Source organism: Meriones unguiculatus, chromosome 7 (assembly GCF_030254825.1).
Source record: "Meriones unguiculatus strain TT.TT164.6M chromosome 7, Bangor_MerUng_6.1, whole genome shotgun sequence".
Lineage (NCBI taxonomy): Eukaryota > Metazoa > Chordata > Mammalia > Rodentia > Muridae > Meriones > Meriones unguiculatus.
This window is the reverse complement of record NC_083355.1, coordinates 52,419,152-52,439,317: the sequence shown is the minus strand read 5'-3', so window position 1 is coordinate 52,439,317 and position 20,166 is coordinate 52,419,152. Positions and strand designations below refer to the sequence as shown.

The following is a 20,166-nucleotide window of genomic DNA, read 5'->3' as shown; positions in this document are numbered from 1 at the left end:
GACCCTGGGGAGGCTCCGGGGTTCCGCAGCCGGGCATAGCTACTCTCTGGGGCATTCAGGGACATGACCACTGAAAGTGTGGCGTCCCTTGCAGGTTCCAGGTGGGACGAAAGCGTAGCCACATGCTGGGGGCCGCTGGCCAGAGACTGAGCAGTGAGGGGGGTCTCGTAGTAAACCCGGAGGCTATCTAGAAACGGGGCTCCGCGGAGCCTCCGAGGCTGCACGCGCAGGCGTCCGCTTGGGGGAGCGCTGAAGCCGAGCCCACAGCGCTAGACACCGGCGCCAGCGCAAGCCCCGGGGCGGTTGGCCCTGGGCCCAGTCTGGCTCCGCCCCTTACTGCCGGGGCTAGGGCTTCGGCCAATCGGAGAGCGGAGGCGGGGCCAGGGCGGGGCCGCACTTGGCCGGCTCCGGGCGCCGGGCGCTATTTACCCGCAGACTTCGGCTGCCAGGGGTAGCAGGCGCTGCTCCGCGGGTGGCTTCCACGCGTGCCCGCTGTTCGTGGTTAGTGCGCGGGGTGGCGGGGCGAGGGGAAGACCGCCCGCGAGCCCGCGGGGCCGGGAACGTGTCCTCGGCAGTCTTGGTCCCGCTCCATGCTCCGACCCCCGCCCCTCCACTGACGGCGCCCGGGCTCGTGCGCGGCGCGTCCCGGGGGTCGTAGAGCAGCCGCGCCTCGCTCCCGGCGCGACGAGGGCGCGGGTCGTCAATGGATCGCCACTCCAGCTACATCTTCATCTGGCTGCAGCTGGAGCTCTGCGCCATGGCTGTGCTGCTCACTAAAGGTGGGTGCCGCGAGGCGGCCTTAGAGCTTCGTGAGCCGCGGCGAGGTGCCCGCCGTGGCCGAGGTGCTCTCTCCCCGGCCTAGAGTGTTGAAGGGCCGTCAGACCTCGGGGCGGTTGGCCGGGGGGTGAACTCTTGAACTCGGGGCCGGGAGATGACCGGACGCCGCTGGTCTCACGTATCCCGAAGGGACTGTCCTAGAAAAGGCCAACTGTGTTGGGCAGGCGTCCCTGTTGGTTTTTCTCAGTGCCCACCCCTGAACGTGCCACTAAATTTCTTCGTGTATTTTTGGATGTCTGAGTGTGTGCCTACAGAATCCTTGCTTTTGCCGGTGTCTGTTTCTGAGCTGAGCTTGTCTGCGTTCCTGACTTCAGTGCTTCTGAATTTCTGCACATGTGTCTGAATATTTCTGAGTGAGTGCGAGTGGCACGTGTATCTTCGCGTGTCTGAATGTCTTGGAGTGTGCACGTCTGCGGACCAACCAGCGCGAGGTCTCTCTGGAAATGTAGGAGTGTGAGGTGCCTGCTGAAGTGTGGCCTCTTGCTCTAAAGTGGCTGGGAGTAAGCGCTGTCATCCATCCACTCCTTTCCAGCTTAATATTTTTACAGACACTTTTGGAAAAAGGATAGGGAAAAAAAAAGTCTTTTTCTTTCCAGCAGGGCTCATCTTTTAGATGGATATTTTCGTAACTCTTAGATTTCAAGGTTCTCCTCCCCAATTCCACCCCAGCCCCCCACATAACCAGGACTCTACCTCATGTTCTGCTAACCTATTTTTTTTTTTTTTAATGGGAAGCATTATTTAGTCTCTGACCCTAACCCCCAAACACACTTTTCTCTAATTGCCATGTAGCAGACCTGAGGTTAAAGGATAAGCCAGCCCAGCAAGGATGAGGTGCTACAGTGTTTATTTATTTTGGAAGGAAGGGTGTAATTAGCCCTAAATAACAGCCCTTACAGCCTGCAGAGGGAAGCCTTCTGGCCCTATCAAAGGCAGGCAGAACAGGGAGGGACGGGGCTGACATGAAGTCACAGATACCGAAACTATGTGCCTGATAATGATATAATTAGGGGATCAGAGATTTCTGACTGCCGCGGACTTCAAAAGCTTTATTTAAAAGAAGCCCTCCTCAGCCCCTGCTGTAGCCATCTTGACTGAAGCAGACATTTTTGTTTAATCACTGCATACAGTAACTAGAAAGGGCAAACAGAAGAGCATTGTTCACCGGTTTTAAAATACCAATCCCCTTTTGGCCTTTGCATGCCACAGGAAGAAACCTTATGGAATGACAGAAATATAGTTTTAATACAGCAATACAAAAGTCCATTCTCCATGTTGAAATGTGGCTCCAATTTTTCTTTAAAGTCTTAGAACTTACCCAGTTACTTGTCAAATTTTTATTAAGACTGTTTTAGGTCTTTGAAAATATAGTATTTTAAATAAGTGCTCATAAACACTGAAGCAACATTTTACTTGCATGTAGTTTATCGTTTCCACACCAAATCCAAGGCTCAAATCTGTTTTATTTTTACTTAATGTATATAGAATATAGATAATGTAGTTATTATCACTTAAGCCTGGTGAACTTTTATGCAAGGAATAGACTAAACTTGAAAGAAGGAGGAGAAAACAGAAAGGAATTGTTGCAGATTTCACTTGGAGTAGAGGAGGCAGGAGAAGGGACCGGGGCTACAACTAGGAAAGTAAGGTTTGAACTGGCTGGTTTTTCTTCAGCTGAAGCGTAAGCAGCAGGGCTGAAAACTGAGCACACCACGCAGTGGCCTGGAATTTGGACAGATAATTAAATGAGACACCTTACTCAGGCATTCATAGAAAGGAGGAGAAGAAGTGAGGTTGGGGGAGGTTTGGGAAAGCTGAAGCTCTCAGTATTGAATGTCAGAGTGGAGGTTTTAGTAACTAAACATCTTCTGATTGGGACCTGGGACGAGGTGCGTGTGTTTGGTGTACAGTAGCCTGAGCGGTGGCCCCCAACAGCGACAGGCATTTACCCTTCTGGGCATCTCAGTTTCTTGTGACAGATAACTTTCAGGTCCATGTCCAAGCCTGAAATCTTGCACTGTGACAAGATGTTAACAGAGCTTTGCAACTCACAAAGTGAATTTTATAAAGGAAACTTTAAGCACTTCCTGGAGAAAAATTTGAGGTTTCCTTAAGGATTTTTTCCTTCAATCAGCAGAGGATTTTCAGTTTTGAGTTTCCCCTTTTAGGTCACATGTTAAATTACATGCAAAGCTGAGGGGGAGGAGGTGAAGTTAGCCTTGCAGTTTTACATCCCCCCCTTTTATGACTTTCCATTTGGGCTGAAAGAAATTGACTTTGGCAAGCAAACCACTAATTGTAAACTGCCTAGTTCCTGTTTTACAATGTTCGGGCTAAAAGCTCCTCTGCATGAAAGGATCTTTACAGGCAAAGTTTGCCTTTTCTAGAGATCACAGATAGCTGCCCAGTTTCATAGTTTGGAAATCTCCTGACCTGTGCAGTTTCTAGATTGTTGTGTCTAGCTAATAACTTCATAAAGTGTCAGTCCGGGCTCTTAAAACCTGGCTCAGTCCTTTGGGATGCCAAACAGTTCAGTAGTTCCGTTCAAATATTTATATAGACAAAACCCCAAAGCCTGACATTTTTATGTTGTGTAGTTGTATAGCATAAAAATGGATGAATAACATGACTTTGCCTTACAACAAAAGACAATGTAGTGAAAACTGTTTCCCTTCAAACCACAACATATTTCATTTCTTTAACTCATCAGAAACCTGTTGTTGGGTTGCATATATCCCCAGCATTTAGCTCACTGAAAGTTAAGACACTTCTTGCTCTTGGAGCATTTCTGTCCCTTTGGGCTGCTGTTGTAACTGCTCATCTGGAGTAATCTACAGTAAGTGCCTTTGAGTTCAGGCTTCAGGCAATGCTGACGGAGTTTCTTTGTTTTCAGGAGAGATCCGATGCTACTGTGATGCTGCTCACTGCGTGGCCACTGGGTACATGTGTAAGTCTGAGCTAAGTGCCTGCTTCTCCAGACTTCTTGATCCTCAGAACACCAATTCCCCACTCACCCATGGCTGCCTAGACTCACTTGCAAGCACAGCAGAGATCTGCCGAACCAAACAGGCCCAAAACCACTCTGGCCCTGCCATGCCCACTTTGGAATGCTGTCATGAAGACATGTGCAATTACCGGGGGCTGCATGATGTCCTCTCTCCTCCCAAGAGCGAAGCCTCAGGTAGGTCCAAGTTGTCCTGACCAGGAGCCTGCCTGATCTATGGGCCTGTGACAGCAGCGACTTTGTATGTCTGCTATTGATTTTGTTGTTAATGTAATTAGAGACACCAGAGGGAGAGCATGGCTGGATGCAAAGAGCATCTCTAAATGAGTGGCTTTTATGTCTGCCTGAGCATTAGATGTCGCCACATAATAGGCTTTGCCTGTTATTTCAACATTTTGAGGACATTAAAAGGCCATTAAATCCAAGTAATGATAGCCTGTAAACAAATGCATCTATAAGCATCCTTGGGTGCTTACATAACATGCAGTTTCTTAAATGGTTTGTAAGTTGCTGTTTAAATGGGCTCCCTTATGGAAAGTGGTTGTCTTCATGCTTGCTCCTAGGAGGTGGTCGTCCAGTTTGTTTGACCATTTTCTCTGTATTCCTTTAGGACAAGGAAACCGGTATCAGCACGACAGTAGCAGAAACCTCATCACCAAGGTGCAGGAGCTGACCTCCTCCAAAGAACTGTGGTTTCGCGCAGCTGTGATAGCAGTCCCCATCGCTGGTGGCCTGATCTTAGTGTTGCTCATTATGCTGGCCTTGCGGATGCTCCGAAGTGAGAACAAGAGATTGCAGGATCAGCGGCAGCAGATGCTCTCTCGTTTGCACTACAGCTTTCACGGACACCATTCCAAGAAGGGACAGGTTGCAAAGTTGGACTTGGAGTGCATGGTGCCTGTCAGTGGGCAGGAGAACTGCTGTCTGACCTGCGACAAAATGAGACAAGCGGAGCTCAGCAATGAGAAGGTCCTCTCCCTTGTGCACTGGGGCATGTATAGTGGTCACGGGAAGCTGGAATTTGTATGACAACGTCTGTCTGAACCATAAACTGCACCCTTGAAGGCCTTCTGAGTTCTGCTGACAGGAGCACTTTTATCTGGAGACAGACTAACTCACTGAGTCAATTTGGAGAAACGAAATGGCCTCTGCAAAGGGGATCTTGGCTATTTCTTCTGAAGGATTATTTGCACAGACTCAAATACAGTCAAATGGATTAATTTGCTTTGAAATTATAAAAGGCAAAGAGAGGACTCTGCACACACTTTTCCAGGGTTCTTTGTATCCCAGGGATCCGTGACTGACTGAAATAAACAGTGTGCTCTCTGTAAGCTCCTACATCTCCATTTATTGTAAAAGATTTTTTTTTAAAATATATATTTTTGTCCGAAAATTTACTGGTGTCTTTCATAAATTAGAAACTTAGATCGGGAGGACGGGGAAGCTGATGGTGGGGTAGCTCAGGGCTAGACTGCTTGTCTGGTATACATGAGACCCTAAATTTGATTTTCTCTAGCACCACAGAAAGCCAACCAGCCAACCAGAAAAACATTTCACTTGGAAGTGCAAGAGAGAACATGTTAATTATGAATGAAGGCTTGTTTACTCATACTGCTGAAATATGTTTGCCTTGGTTTTGATCTTGCTCATTCTTACACAAACCTGTCATTAATTGTCTTCATGTAGTGTAATTGTCTAGTGTCTTCTACATTGTTTTCTAGAATGGCTCTGGTTTTACTTTTTATCTAAGAACTTTCCTTATTTGTGCTAAAGGTTGTCTCGACCTGTGCATGCTAGCACACATTCTACCACGAAGCTACACCCCAGGCCCTAGGAATTCTTCACTTACTTGTGCCAGACCAGATAGATAGGTCCTGAGTTTCTGAAGTTACCATACAAAAGGAATGTTTTATCAGCTTCATCCGCTTTCCCTGCAGGGACTTGACTATGTCCAACTCCCCCACTAAAGAATGTCTGCAGTAAATTTAACCACTGTCTACGTTGACAATTTATTTTGTCTTTAACCAAATTAAATATTTTGTCTTCCAAATTAGCCAAACTTTATTATTCAATGCTCCTGGTCTTTACACATGATTATTCTTAAAGTCTCTGTTCCTAAATGTCTTTTTAATCCTTAAGAAGGGTTTCAGTAGTTAATGTCATTAACTTGACATTTTAATAATACAACTATTAGGTTTTCTCCTCAAAATGACCCCTTTACTAATATGACCAAACAGAACACGACAGAACATGACCTTTAGCCAGGAAAGTAACATTTGTCCCCCATAAGACTCTCCCTTGTTTATGGTCTTTTCCCTTAAAATGTGTATTTGTTATCTTAAATGTGAGATTTTGCCAGTTTTCCTTTTCTCAGTTCTTTTATGTACCTGATTTTTTTTTAATTGAGCCTGTTCCTTGCATACCTGAAGATGAGATTTTCTTCTATCTTTGCATATTTTACTAGGTTACTTAGGAGAAACATAATTTGAGGTTCTTTAAGAGAGGTGCCAAGTATGTGGAATAATCTGAGCTGAAATGATTTGCAAAGAAATGAGAACCTAGATTTATTTTCCTTCAAGACAGGGTCTCACTATGTATCTGTACTGTAACATGATCACTAGACCAGGCTGGCCTCCAACTCAGATATGCCTCCCAGATGCTAGGATTAAAGGTGTGCACCACTACACCCAGTTTATACCTAGATTATTTCAACTCTCAATAGATGACAGCCCCAAACAGGGTAGGCTCTTGGGTAAAAGTCCTGTGTTATGAAATGACAGCACCTTTATGTGTTCTGATGTTCTTTCTTCTACACGTACCTGATGATTCTTATGGAAAAGAATCAGGTTTGTGTGTACCATCCACCATCCTGTTCTGTCCTCACTCCCCATGTTTGTCATTTCAAGGGGCCAAAGAGTTGAGCTTCATTGGGCAAACCTTTCAAGAGAAGAAATTTGATCAGAAGTGCCAGGTGGTGACTCGCACCCTTGCCCTCACTTTTGCGCAGGCTGCAGTGACTTCGCCATTCGAAGGTCGATGTGCGCCTCATTCATGTGCTTTCCCTTGTCGAATGCATCACGCAAGGTCGGGAGTCTCCTCCACCACTGGCGTAATGCCTCACTGTGCAGTGGAGAGGGAGCCCCAAATCACAACCCTGCCTCAATCTCTTAAGTGCAAAGAATTCAGTTCTCTGCCATGCCTGGTCTTCAAGTCAATGGTTCTCAACCTATAGGTCTCGACCCTTTTGGGATCGCATATCAGATATTGACATTATGAGTCATAACATCAAAATTACAGTTTTGAAGTAGCAATGGAGTGATTTTACTGTTGGGAGTCTCCACCACATGAGAAACTGTATGAAAGGGTGGTAGCATTAGTAAAGTGGAGAACCCCTACTTCAAAAGTAGTCATTCTTTCTATTACACTGTGGAGTTACCTTTCCTCTACTTGCTCCTTGTTGGTGAGTTTCAAGTGACTGAGCATCTTAGTAGCTCATTAGGGAAAAACAATGAAGGAAACCTTGAGCTTTGAAAGGCTCTTAACATCTGGGTGCACCAACCTGCAAGAAAGGCTTGGGTCTGCCCAGTGTGAAGGTTTCCTGGAAGCAGAGTTCACTGTCTTGTGCCTCCTGTTCCTTCTAGGCACTCAGGCTACCTGTGGGTTGGAGACTCAAAGCTCCTCTGACTTTTCTGGGGATCCAGCTCTAGGCACACGACATAACACTCCTTGTCCTAAGAGCAAATCCTGTTTACATTTGTTTTCAGCAGTTGGATCTCTCCTGTCATTGAAAGTACTACAGGTTTTTCTGCTTTTTGGCTTACTGTGTTCAGACTGGCTTCCGGCCTCCTTGTGAGGGGAGAACACTCAGGGCAGGGGGCTTATCTGCTTTGGTGAGCCTAGAGTGGTGTTAATATTCATTCATTAATTCGTTTTTCTCCTAGGTGTTTGTGCACTTAATTTGAGGTGGCTGTATAAGGCTGTACTACCCTGAACAGCCCTCCTTTAACAACACCACAGAACACTCCCCAAAGTAATTTTCCTTTCCAAGTGGAAATTCGCTCAAACCAAACACAAATGGGGCTAAGATTGTCATGATGTTTCTGTATCTGTACCCCTTAAGTCCTAGCCATTTTGAAAGAAATTGATCCATATATGATTTTGTCTTTTATGTTCTTTCCCCTCTTATTTCAGATGCCTAAGAGGCTTCCTAGAAATTGGTGTGTCTCTAATTCCTGTTGAACTGATTTATTAAAAACACTGCACCATAGGGGGTTTGGCCCTCTAATATACTACACATGTCTGCTTTAGAAAATCACAAAGCTCTCCTCTGAAGCGCCTGTAAGTCTGGTTTCAATATGGCTTGATTATAGGCTAAAAGCTTGAAAGCAGTGGCATCATATCACTGCAGAACTGCCCTTCTCAGGGTCAGGACAGCTTTTCTCCCTTAGAATGTCTAATTGGTTCTCTTTTGTGCCTTTCAGCCTAAATAACTTTAAATTCTAGAGCTGTGTGAACCTCAACAAACTGGAAACAAGTTGAGTGTCCCGTGTTGTTGCCTGGAGAATGGGGACACTAATACAACTTCAGAGGATCACTGTGAAAGCATACCAGGTCGTACGTTCAGTCTCTCAGGGGTCATGGGGAGATGCTGTGATTAATTCTGTTAAGAACACAAAAGTTGCTAATGTAGTGGTATGCATTTTTAATCTCAGGACCAGGAAAGTAGAGTCAGTAGAGTCAGCCTGGTCTACATATAGAGATCCTGTCTCAAAAAACAAAACAAAACCCACAAACAAACAAAAACAGAAAATAAAAGAAAAAAAGAAAGAAAACCAAACCAACCAACCAACAAACACAAAAATGTTTGTCTCATTTATAGAGTAGGTACTAATTCCTATGAGGCCTTGGGTTCAATCTCTAAAACCAAGAGAAAAAGTTAATGCCGGGCAGAAGCAGGCAGATCTTTGTGAGTTAAATGCTAGCTTGGTTTACATGGTGAGTTCCAGGTCAGCTAAGGCTACATAATGAGACATTGTCTCAAAAATAAATACATAAGTAAAAGTAGCACAGATTTGGGAACAAATGACTAGTTTATGTGGTAGGTTGTTTCTGATTGATTTTATAAAGTTTTAAATTTGCGTATTTGAGATGGGCAGCTTGTCAGTAAACTGCAGTCTGGACTTCCTATTGCTAGTACTCATAAGCTCTTTCTGTGTATGCTTTTCTCCAACCTACTGAAGATATTGGTTTGTAATTCTTTCTCTTGGGCTACGGAAGAGCATTTTGTACCTAATGTAAATGCTTCCTTGTTGAGTTCTCTTGGAGTTGCAGATACCCTGAAGAGTCTCAGGGAGATGCAGGTAGCATGGCAGGAGCGCTGGACGCTGGATCCACCTTGCACAGTGAGAGCCTGCCCATCGCTACTTCCAGCAAAACACAAGGAGCAGCTAAAAGACTCCTGGGGTTCTGTCACAGAGTCGGAGCTTAGAAAAAGGGCATTAGTTTGATTTGTTACTCTTTGGGCCTTAGTTATAACTGAAAAATTAAGTACTGGGCTATCAACTCACCCTGGTCCCTTACCGAATTCATTCTCAGCTCAGTCAGCTGACCCTTGAAAGCTACTCATTAATCTTAGAATTCAAGATGCTGTTTAAACCTCTTCCACTTTTGGTCACCTCTTTGTTTGGGGTGTGGTTTACACTCTAAGCATGTCCTCCTGGATCTGCTAACGATGCACTATATTGTAGCCTGCACAATGATTTGTTTTTTCTTCTTTGAGAAATTTGGAAGGAGGGTGAAGCTGAATTAACCTAGATAGCAATTTATTTCCTTCAGCAAGGTAATTTTCCATTGGGTCTTCTTTTTAAGAAATCTGGAAGTAAGGACTGAGGTGGCTCAGTGGTTAGGAACACTGGCTGTTGTTGCACAGGACATGGCTTGGATTCTCAGACCCCCAACGGTCGCTCACAATCATCTGAAACTCTAGTTGCAGGGGATTAAAAAAAAAAAAGAATTTGGGTGTGTTTGCGGCTAGGAAACTCTACCAGCATGTGTCTGTGAAGTTTTTCCACCCTGTAAAGGTGGACAGGAGAGTTGGAAAGGCATTGGTAGGCAGCTGTGGGATGCTTTCTTAAGTAGCTAGAGTAACTGCTAGATTGTATCTAAAGGCTTTCAGCATTCCGGAAGACTGTCAGGAACCATTCTACATAGGCTAGATGGCCTCTAGGGTGATTTTACATCCTAGATTAGATTGCTTTCAACTAAATCCAAGGAGGAGCACCCAGGAAAGACCGCTGCTGATTGCACTCACTCTATGTAGTAGGAACTCGTAGTGCTAATCAAGTAGGCTCTGTGGTCCTGAACTAATCTTACGTTTAACCATTTTCGAGGGAGTGCACAAGTAGATGTTGGGGAGTTGGTTTGCTTTTTTGCATGTGAAGACTAAGTTAGATGTGATGAATTAATAAACTGAGGTGTTGTGTAAATTCACTCTGAAGATGCTCATATTAGAAACCTAATGGAACAAAATTGCCTAGCACTTAAGTCCATGAGAAATCAGAAAGCTCTTTATCATGCTGTGGACTATCCGGGGGAACCCATAGGACAATAGGAAGCCACCAATTCTCTATCAGCAGTTTCTCAGTGTGTGTGCATGTGTATGTCTGTATGTACATGTGTGTATGGCTATGTGTGTATATGTATATATGGATATGTGTATATATGTATATGTGTGCATGTGTATGTGTGTTTATGTATATATGTATATGTGTGTATGTATATGTGTATGTGTATATGTGTGTATGTACATGTGTATACATATGTGTGTACATGTGTATATGTACATGTGTATATGTGTGTATGTATATGTGTATGTGTATATGTGTGTATGTACATGTGTATATGTACATGTGTATACATATGTGTGTACACGTGTATATGTACATGTGTATATGTGTGTATGTGGGCATGTGTATATGTATATGTGTGTACATGTGTGCATATATATGTGCATGTACATGTGTGTATGCAGGAGTGTGTGTGTTAGCTGTCCATGTTAGAATGATTTTTATTGCTAAACGGAATGAATATGGTTTTGGTAGCCAGAGACCTAAACTCACAGTTGCCCTGGCTAAGACAGCTTACTTCTCATTTGGATTAAAGGGTTAAACTGACCTCTGACCAGCAAGGAGCTACAATCAATCTTTTTTCACATCTATAAGCCTAAGAGGGAATTGGAGGAAAGACAGATTATCAAGTTTTCTCATCTGGCATTTGGATTCATGTTGTCAGTAAATATAAGTGACTGTCCTTTCGCTTTGGCTTTTCCCATCCTAACCTATTGTCTTATAGGTTTTAATTTGTGTTGGCAAGCTGGGGAGCAGTTCTGGCAAACTCTAGCATGCTTTAGTCTCTGACTTCTACCTCTGGCCCAGCAAAATAATAATAGTAATAATAACAAAAAATATTTATTTACTGTGGGGCATTATATGTAATACATATATTGCATACATATTGTGGGGTTAGCCTAAAAGAGAACAGATTGCTGATTAAGGGTGTCAGGGAGAAAAAAATCAAATGAGCCTAAAAATTAATGAAAAGTTACTCCAAAGCCAAATGGTTCAGCCTACCTTCAAAATTTGGTGCAGTTTCCAAGCTAACATAAGGAAAAAAGCATAGCTAATAATCTAGAAACTAAGAATTGTATTTTCCCTTGAGAATTATAATGTCTAAAGTTTTCATCAGTGCCCTACAGAGTTAAGAGCAAGCCACTGAGAGTTTCACAGGTCAAAGCAGAGGAGTCTGTAACTCACCTGGCTACTTCATCCTTCACCCTCCAGGGGTTTCCTGACTCCTAGCCACTCCAGAGGACTGGCACATTATCTTCTCTTGAGATAAGCCTCTGTCCAGGGGCCACAGTGACAGCAAAGAATGCAAATGTTACAGATTTCCTCCCAGCATTCCAGGAGGCCAAGACGGAAGATCCCAAGTTCAAGACCCATCTCATATAAACAAACAAACCCACAGAATTCCTTTCCTTAATAAACTTAGTGTTAAAAGATCACCTTCAGGGATAGGTGGCTTAGCAGTTAAGAGTACTGGCTGCTTCCAGAATATATAACTTCCATTCCCAGTGCCTGCATGGTGGCTCACAGTCATCTTAACTCCAGTTCCAGGTAAGAAGTTAACTTCTCGCCTCTGCTGACATTAGACATGAAGATGGTGCACAGATTCACATGCAGGCAAAACACTCATACTTCAAAAACATTACCTTCTACTTCAAAACTCAAAAGAGTCTTTGGACAATTCTGGAACTTGCTATGTAGCTAAGGATGGGTTTGAACTTCTGATTTTCCTGCTTGCTCTTTTCTTTCCTTCCTTCCTTCCTTCCTTCCTTCCTTCCTTCCTTCCTTCCTTCCTTCCTTCCTTCCTTCCTTCCTTCCTTCTTTTTTTCTAGATGGTGGTTCTTTACAGGGCCTCATGTATGCTAGGCAAGCATTCTGCTAACCAGTTGCACACCAGCCTGTCTCCATTTTAGGCTTGAAAGCTATCTCATAGTAAAAGCAAACTAGATTTATCCCTGTTTATGATTAAATCTGTTTCTCAAGGATTGGGCTATGCCTCACCTGTAACCTTAACTACCAATGGTTCTGTACTGCCTGTTCCAGGAAACAGCAAACAGACCTTTGTTTCAAATGTTGTATTGATAACGTTGTTATGACCACCTTGTCATGACCACTTTGCAACCATATCTTTTTTCAGGAGGTTGTTCTTATGTTCTGTTGCTGTATCTCTGCCTGTTTGCCTACCAAATCCCCCATTTGGAAACTCCCTACTCCTGAGCTATAAAAACTCTTACCCACATCCAATGCTGATCTCTTGAACCATACTTTAGGGAGAGATAGCCTGTGTACACCAATAAAAAAGGTTGCTTTAATTAATTTGGCCATGATTTGGGTTTGTGGTCTTTCGCAACACATCTGTGGGATTAATATTTTCCTTTATTATATTATTATTAGTGTTTCCTTAAGAAAAATAATATTTCATAAATGACTTTAAATAATTAAGTTTTTGAAGTTTTGAGGCTTTTGGCCCCAGACTCTCATGTGCTAGCATTATAGGTCACCATGTCTGGATCAATCAGAGATAACTTTTGGGAAAATGATGCATATGTGCACACAGAGGAAGAATCATTATTTTCTGATTTTAGGTTATTTCTACTTTCTTGTATTCCTTGCATTTATTCATATTATAAAATTCTACCATCTGTCTTCTGTTAGCCCTAATGTCAACCTGTTTGCAGTAGTGTTGATTAAAAGCACAAATAAAGCACAGGTAAGAGAAATATCTTAAAATGTAGGAATGGCTGGAGGTTCTGTTCAAGAGTAGAGCACCTGCCTATCAAATAAATATTTTATTTATGGATAATGCCATCTCTGTGCAAATAAATCTCTCAGTAAAATGGAGACCTTTTCTTCCTAAAAATAAGAGAGCAGGTTCTCTCTGTAAAACTTGATGTGATATTTATCACACTTGACCGTAAGCCTGGTCCAGTGTGAGATTCTTCACATGCACCTCCTAATTTCGCTGCTTCCTCAGGAGGCGTTAGTTACCTCAGAGGTGACAGGAAAGAGAACTGGCTCTCCATCCTCTAGGACTGAGAATTCCTCATTCTGACACTTGACTGTGAAGCAGGTTGCGAGGTAAATTTTTCCAGAGACTGCACTGTGTTAAACATTGAGGGCAGACAATAAACCCAACCTGCTGCACTTCTCTAATTGCGGGAAGTAGTTTGTTGGCCTTTGTCTGCAAGTTGTAGCAAGGAGGTCCCTGGCTTCTTTGAAAAGCACCTTTTTTCAGTAGCAGATTTATAGAGCTCTTTTCTGGGGCTCCCAGCAATGTGTCCCTAAGATTCCCACCGGGCCTTTGAAGCACAACAGCGCTGCATGGAAGACTGGAGGCCTGTGGGAAGGCCACCTGCCCACAGCAAGGCTCTGCAGCTCTCCCTACACTCTTCAGGCTGCATGTGGAGCCACCACAGCAACAAAAACCCGAATGGAACAAACAGAGCAAAAGTAACTCTCTCTTCAGAATAGCCATCACATAAATACCTTGCCTGGAAAAAGCATGAATGAGGTGTTTTTTGTTTTTGTTTTTGTTTTTCCCCATTCTTCATCCTGGCCTTGCGAAAAGACACCTCCCTGATGGGTTAGAAGTAGGATCCTCCAGGAGCCCTAACCTCGATTATTTGTGGGAGAACTTTCTTTAATCAAATGTACTGTCCAAATGCTTGCTCTGTTGTTCTTTTATATTAAACACTTGCTGTTGGTATAGGCGATGTTAGTTTCTGCAGGATCTGGTTCAAACCCACACATGGCGTGTTATTAAGGGTTTCATGGTAGGCTAACTAGCTTCTCAGGTTCCTCACAGTATGGGGATTAGTGATTGTATCTGCACTTGGTTGAGAGGATGGTATGAAGTAATGCAAGTACCACAAGCACGGCTCACAGGCTTAGACAAGACCCACAGTGGCAGCGGTCAATAGATGGGCTTTTCAGGAGCAGCAGCTAGGCCAGCAATAGGGCAAACATCTAGAGGCAGCTCAGCATGTGATGGTGCTTGCCCCCAAACATGACGACTGGAGCTGGATGCTCAGGACCTTTACAGTGGAAGACGAGAAGCAACAGAAGCTGCCCTCCTAACCACACATGAGCTCCTGAGCATACAGATATTGTATGTATATATAACATATGTATATGTATATATGTTATACTTACTAAAGCTCCAGTGATACTTAATCTAGTTTTTAAATTGTGAGCCTTTAATCTACTTCCATGTGAGAAAATACTCCATTTGGACTAAAAAGTACTAGAAATTCAACACAGACTGCAGGACAAAATAACATAGAGCAGTTTATCAAGTTTCAAAATCAGAGCGATGTGCTATCTTCTCCCTGTTGCAACAAGTATCTGGCTTTGCAGATCCTGTTGGTGAATCCTCCATGCTCAGTGGGTTTACTGAGTGCTTAGCCCATATGCACTTAGAGCGGATCGCTGTCTCGCTTGAGAGTCCAAGTGAGGCAAAGGTCACATGAATAAGAGCAAAAGACAAAGTAAAACATATACCAGAGCACACCTGTAACCTGTAAACCAATGAGGACTTCTTGTATACACATATATGCTTCCGGGATTCCCAGACACAAGTGCTCAGCACCAAAGATAGTGAGGATCTGAGTTTATACCCTAGCTCCCACATGGTGGAAGGAGACCTCTGTGTTCATCACTCCCCCAACAGACACGCAGGTTGATTGTTCCTTACTACAAACATTGTTGCACACATGGTACATACATAAGTGTGACCTTCTGTGTTCTTTAGGTAAGCCTCATATGTGTTAAGTGACATATCAGCGGGGCTTCTCAAGTCCAGAAATTGATCCATGTGTCTCTCATCTGTGCAGCAAGTTAGAACAGCCACTCCTGAGAGCTGATAGGACACTTGTGTGGGACATAAATGGCATCTATACTGCATTTATCACCTGTGCCTGAAGGGGAAGTTTCTGACTCAGTTTGGTCATGTGATGTTTTGCTCAGGTTGGCTTGTAAGAGGGCAAGTGTGACTTTGGCTAGCTGAGAACAGTCATAGGTGGACTTAGAGGAGAGGAAACATATAGAGGCCCAGGCAGAGTGAGACACCCCTTTTGGATCGCCATTGCTACACTGATCTTCATGCTTCGACACTTGACTTCACAGAGAGAAACATTCCAGAGAGCTTCTCTGGGCAATCCAACTTGGTCCTGTGGCTTTCGCTGACTTCATGTTGTTACTCTGTGTTAACCTTTACACTGGTATCCTGACAACTGTGTCTGATAATCACCTAACAACCCATCTACCCTGGTCAGCAGGAAGTAGATAAAAGAGAACTACAGCCCTGTTCCCTATTAATCTCCTACCTAAGGTTGTGTGTGGGGGGGGGGGGTGTGGAATGGAGGTTAGGGTTCATAAGAACCCTAAGTAAAGTAGGTTTGGTGAAAATATAAGCCTACAGTGCCTCCGTCCTTGCTGTGTTTCTTCTTTCCTCCTCAGACAAGCTGATGACAACATTACACTCTCAACTACCCACTTTGGCTTCATGTTTCTTGCTTGTGACTGTACTGCTTCGGCCTCCCCTGGGACCTGCTTCTGCTCTGACAACACATGCTTTCTCTCTTCCTATTATACTTTAGTGTTCTTAGCACAGTTGTCCTCTTGTCTTTGAATGACTGGATTGGGCATGGTCTTTTGAGTTTGACCTTTGCTTGGTACCATTATATCAAGCTTGCAGGCCAGTTCCGAAACAGCCCAGTTAGTCCTCCCCATGTGTGCCTTGTTATTTAGGAACAGTTTCAGCCACACATGATCATAAGTTCCAACTTAATTCTCACTAACAAACTCAGTGTTTTATATATATATATATATATATATATATATAAAACCCCTACTTCCTTGTGTGAGTTTCTTACCCAGTAGTAATTTCAGATTGGGTTTATGGATGTAGAGATAATGATGCAAGCTCATGCCATGGTCAAGATAATGGCTGAGAGAAAAGACTTAATTGTCAAGACTGAAGACATGCCAGCTAGATTTTCATGCTGTGGTCTCTGAGCCCTGGAAGATGATATCTATCTGCCCAGGGACCTTACCTGACAGTTTCTGTTGCTCTCTTTCCTAACAGCTCTCATTCTGGCTTTGGGCAGAACAAGTTATGCACTCCTACTGCTACAGTGTTGTTTCCTGCTGTTGTGACCAAAACATCCAGGCTACAGCTCCAGTTCACAGTCCTTGCCTGTGAGGAAGCTAAGGCAGGACCCAAATCACCTAGCTACAACCAAAATCAGGAGCTCGGAGAAATGAGCATGTGTGATATCTGTTCAGCTCTCTTTTTCCACTCTTTCATAGTTCAGGATCCCAAACCAGGGCACGGTACTGCTCATAGTGGGTTGGGTCTTTCCACACCTACTAACGTGACCAAGATAATCCCCCAGAGACAGGACCACAGACTGGCCTGACCTAGAAAACATCCCATAAGCCCTCTCAAGGTGATTCTGAGTTGTGCTAAGTTGACAGTTAAAACCAATCATTATGCCTTCTTTGGTTCTCTAATGAAATGGAAGGGAGGACACCTCTAGTCTACTTTAGTCTATTAACTATGCTAGGATATGAACACGGCTTTCTTTCTATGATCATTGGAGAGGTCCAAGAAGTAAAGGTGGGCTCCAGTGAAAACTGTGACAAACAGTAGCTATCTGAGTCTTACTTACCATGTGCCTCTTGCCACAAGCTGAAAGCAAGCTACAACATTTATCAGGGGCAAAATTTGCCCCTTAGATACGTAATACTCTGAAATAACATGCCTCTTAGATGTCTGCTTGACAAGGTAACCTGGTATTCTGGCCAAACCAGTGTTCATGGTGGCAAACAGAAGGCACGTTGGTGTCACTTACTCTACCTGGGCTAGCTGAGGGGATGAGTATCCCTCCTGGCTGTATGTATTCGGATGCTCTGTGGGACTCCTGCAGAAATGGTGTGCCTCTGTTCTGGGGTGGGTTGCAAGGAAGCACAGCTGTGTGTAGCTCTGACCCTCCACAGAGAGGACTGCAGACTTTGCTTGCATGTTTCAGACAACTGCTTATGGGACCTGTGGCACCGAGAACAATATGGGAGAAGTTGACATGGCTTCTGGAACCACCTTTCCCTTGACTCACAGTTACTACTATGTAATTGGGAAGAAGTCTACTTTCATTTTTGGAAAGAAAAGCAGCTTGGCCAAGCATTCTGTATCCTCCAGTTTGCTACAGTTCAAGCATGGACTGTGTCACTAAGAACTCTTTAGTAAAGGTTTGTTCTCTAGCGTGGTACTAACGGAAAGGGGTGAAACCATTAAGAGGTAGGCACTAGTAGGAGAGTCCCCAGCATGTGGCACACATCCTGAAAAGAAATTATGAGGCTCTGCTCCTTTTTTCCCTTTCTCTTTCCTCCCTAGGTATCTTAAATGAAGCCACATATCCTGAAGTGATGTGAGGGCTTTCACAGGCCTAAAGTCATAGAGCCAACAGGCACTTTTGAAACTCTGAGCCAAAATAAACCTTTTCTCTTTTTAAGTTAGTTTTCCAGGTATTTGTTATAGTCACTGAAAGCTAGTATCTTTTGCATTTGTAAAATGAAATCACAGTGTATCACAAGTATTTTAAGAACCCTGTGGTACTGTTAGAGCCCTTTGATCTTGGAAAAGACATAGAGTAGGAAAATGCTACTTTGAAATACAGATAAGCTTTTCCCATGCTTTTATTTATTCTATACTTTTAGCTCTCATTATTCATTCAATATAGATTTGGAATCATGTCTCCTTTCTCTAATTATAATTAAACTAATAAAGTCTGTTTTAGGAAGATGAAAAGTAGTGCACACAATTCTATGCTTGGGGCCATCTTTCCTTTTCTTTGACCAACAAAGTGTTGCCCATTTGGAATGCTGTGTATAATTGAATTTACATTTACAATGAGCCCCAGACTTGGGATTTGCACTAGAGTGCTTGAGAGGAGAGAGAATGTTCCGCGTTCTATAACTAACAGAACAGGGAACAATGCGGTTATATATAGTTAGAAACAACTATGCTGACTTTTTTAGACTCTCCTGAATAAAATCTGGAACAAAGCAATAGTGTATGACACTGATGTAGTCTTGTGTTGGGGAATTTTCTCCCATTAGCTGAAATGTTAAGGTTAGTACATTGTGTCTTGTTATGACAGAAAGAAGAGGTATTTATGTTTCTTTTTGTCTTGCATTTAAATGTGTGTTGTTCTTTTGTTTTTCTGATCCTGGGGACCAAACCCAGGGTCATGCAGGTGCCAGATGCTACAACCTCAGCCCTCTAAGTGTTTGATGCTTCATCTGCTAGATCCTTACATCTTGAGGTTTTGAGTGTTCTGCCTGCTTCAAAATTCAATTACTTGCTGGGTGATTCACCCATGGCCATGCTCAGATGATGGTTCTTTCCCAAAACACTTTGCCTGCCTACATGTTGGTCCTCCTCCCAAGGGTCCAGATCGTGGGTGAGGACAACGGGTCCATGCCAAGGAGGTGAGAGGCACGGAGTCATCACACAGACACTGGGAATCAAGTGAATGCAAACTGAGGGCAAGCAGATGCGGAAGAGAGAACACAGTATATATATATATATATATATATACACACACATATATATGTATGTATATACATGTATATATATACTGTATGTATATATGTATATATATGTGTATATATATGTATATATATGTGTATATATATGTATATATATACTGTATGTATGTATGTATATGTATATATACTGTATGTATGTATGTATATATGTATATATATACTGTATGTATGTATGTATATGTATATATACTGTATGTATGTATGTATATATGTATATATATACTGTATGTATGTATATACATGTATATATATACTGTATGTATATATGTATATATATGTGTATATATGTATATATATACTGTCTGTATGTATGTATATATATATATATGTATATATGTGACCCTCCACAGAAAGGACTGCAGACTTTGCTTGCGTGTTCCAGACAACTGCTTATGGGACCTGTGGCACAGAGAACAATATGGGAGAAGTTGATATGGCTTCTGGCACCACCTTTCCCTTGATATATATGTTCCTCTATACCATCTTCTGGCCTGCTATTGGTTGTTGGACTCTGGGCAGGTTCCCCAGGGTCAAGCCACATACTCTTAGTGGAAGCTGCTCCAGGCTATGAGCCCCAATGGCCCTTTGTTGGGGATGCCCACAGCTACACTCTTCCACAGTGAATTTGGAGAACCGGTGAGAACATTAAAAACCAAGTTCACAAAGTTTTATTTCCAGATGGGAACTTCATAATAGCACTTTGCCTAAAATAAAGAAATGTATTAATTACTTTTCTAAGTGCTGTGACAAAAACAGCTTAAACAGTGGCCCCCAACCTTCCCAACGCTGTGATGTTCCTCATGCTGTGGTGACTTCCAACCATAAAATTATTTTGTTGCTACTTTATAACTGTAATTTTGATAGTGTTATTAATTGCAACCCACAGGTTGAGAACTTGGGAACTTAGGAAGAGTTTAACGTGGCTCTCTAGCCATCAAAGTGAGGGGGCATGACAGAAGGCACATAGGACACTTGGTCATTCTGCCCGTTGTCAGGAAGCAGGGAGATGAATGCTCAAATCCAGTCCCTTCCCACTCTTTTTTTCCTAAGTCTATGGGGTGGTGCTACCCACATTACAGTAGGGTTCGCTCC

At 43.2% G+C, this 20,166-nt stretch overlaps 1 protein-coding gene across 1 annotated transcript; it reads left to right on the top strand.

Annotated features, from left to right (window-relative positions):
• Positions 1-421: 421 nt before the first annotated feature.
• On the top strand, positions 422-5,234 carry Bambi (BMP and activin membrane bound inhibitor). Its single transcript, XM_021653112.2, has 3 exons — positions 422-779; positions 3,731-4,018; positions 4,452-5,234. The coding sequence occupies exons 1-3, from the start codon at positions 704-706 to the stop codon at positions 4,868-4,870; spliced, it is 783 nt and encodes a 260-aa protein (XP_021508787.1). The 5' UTR covers positions 422-703; the 3' UTR covers positions 4,871-5,234.
• Positions 5,235-20,166: the final 14,932 nt, after the last annotated feature.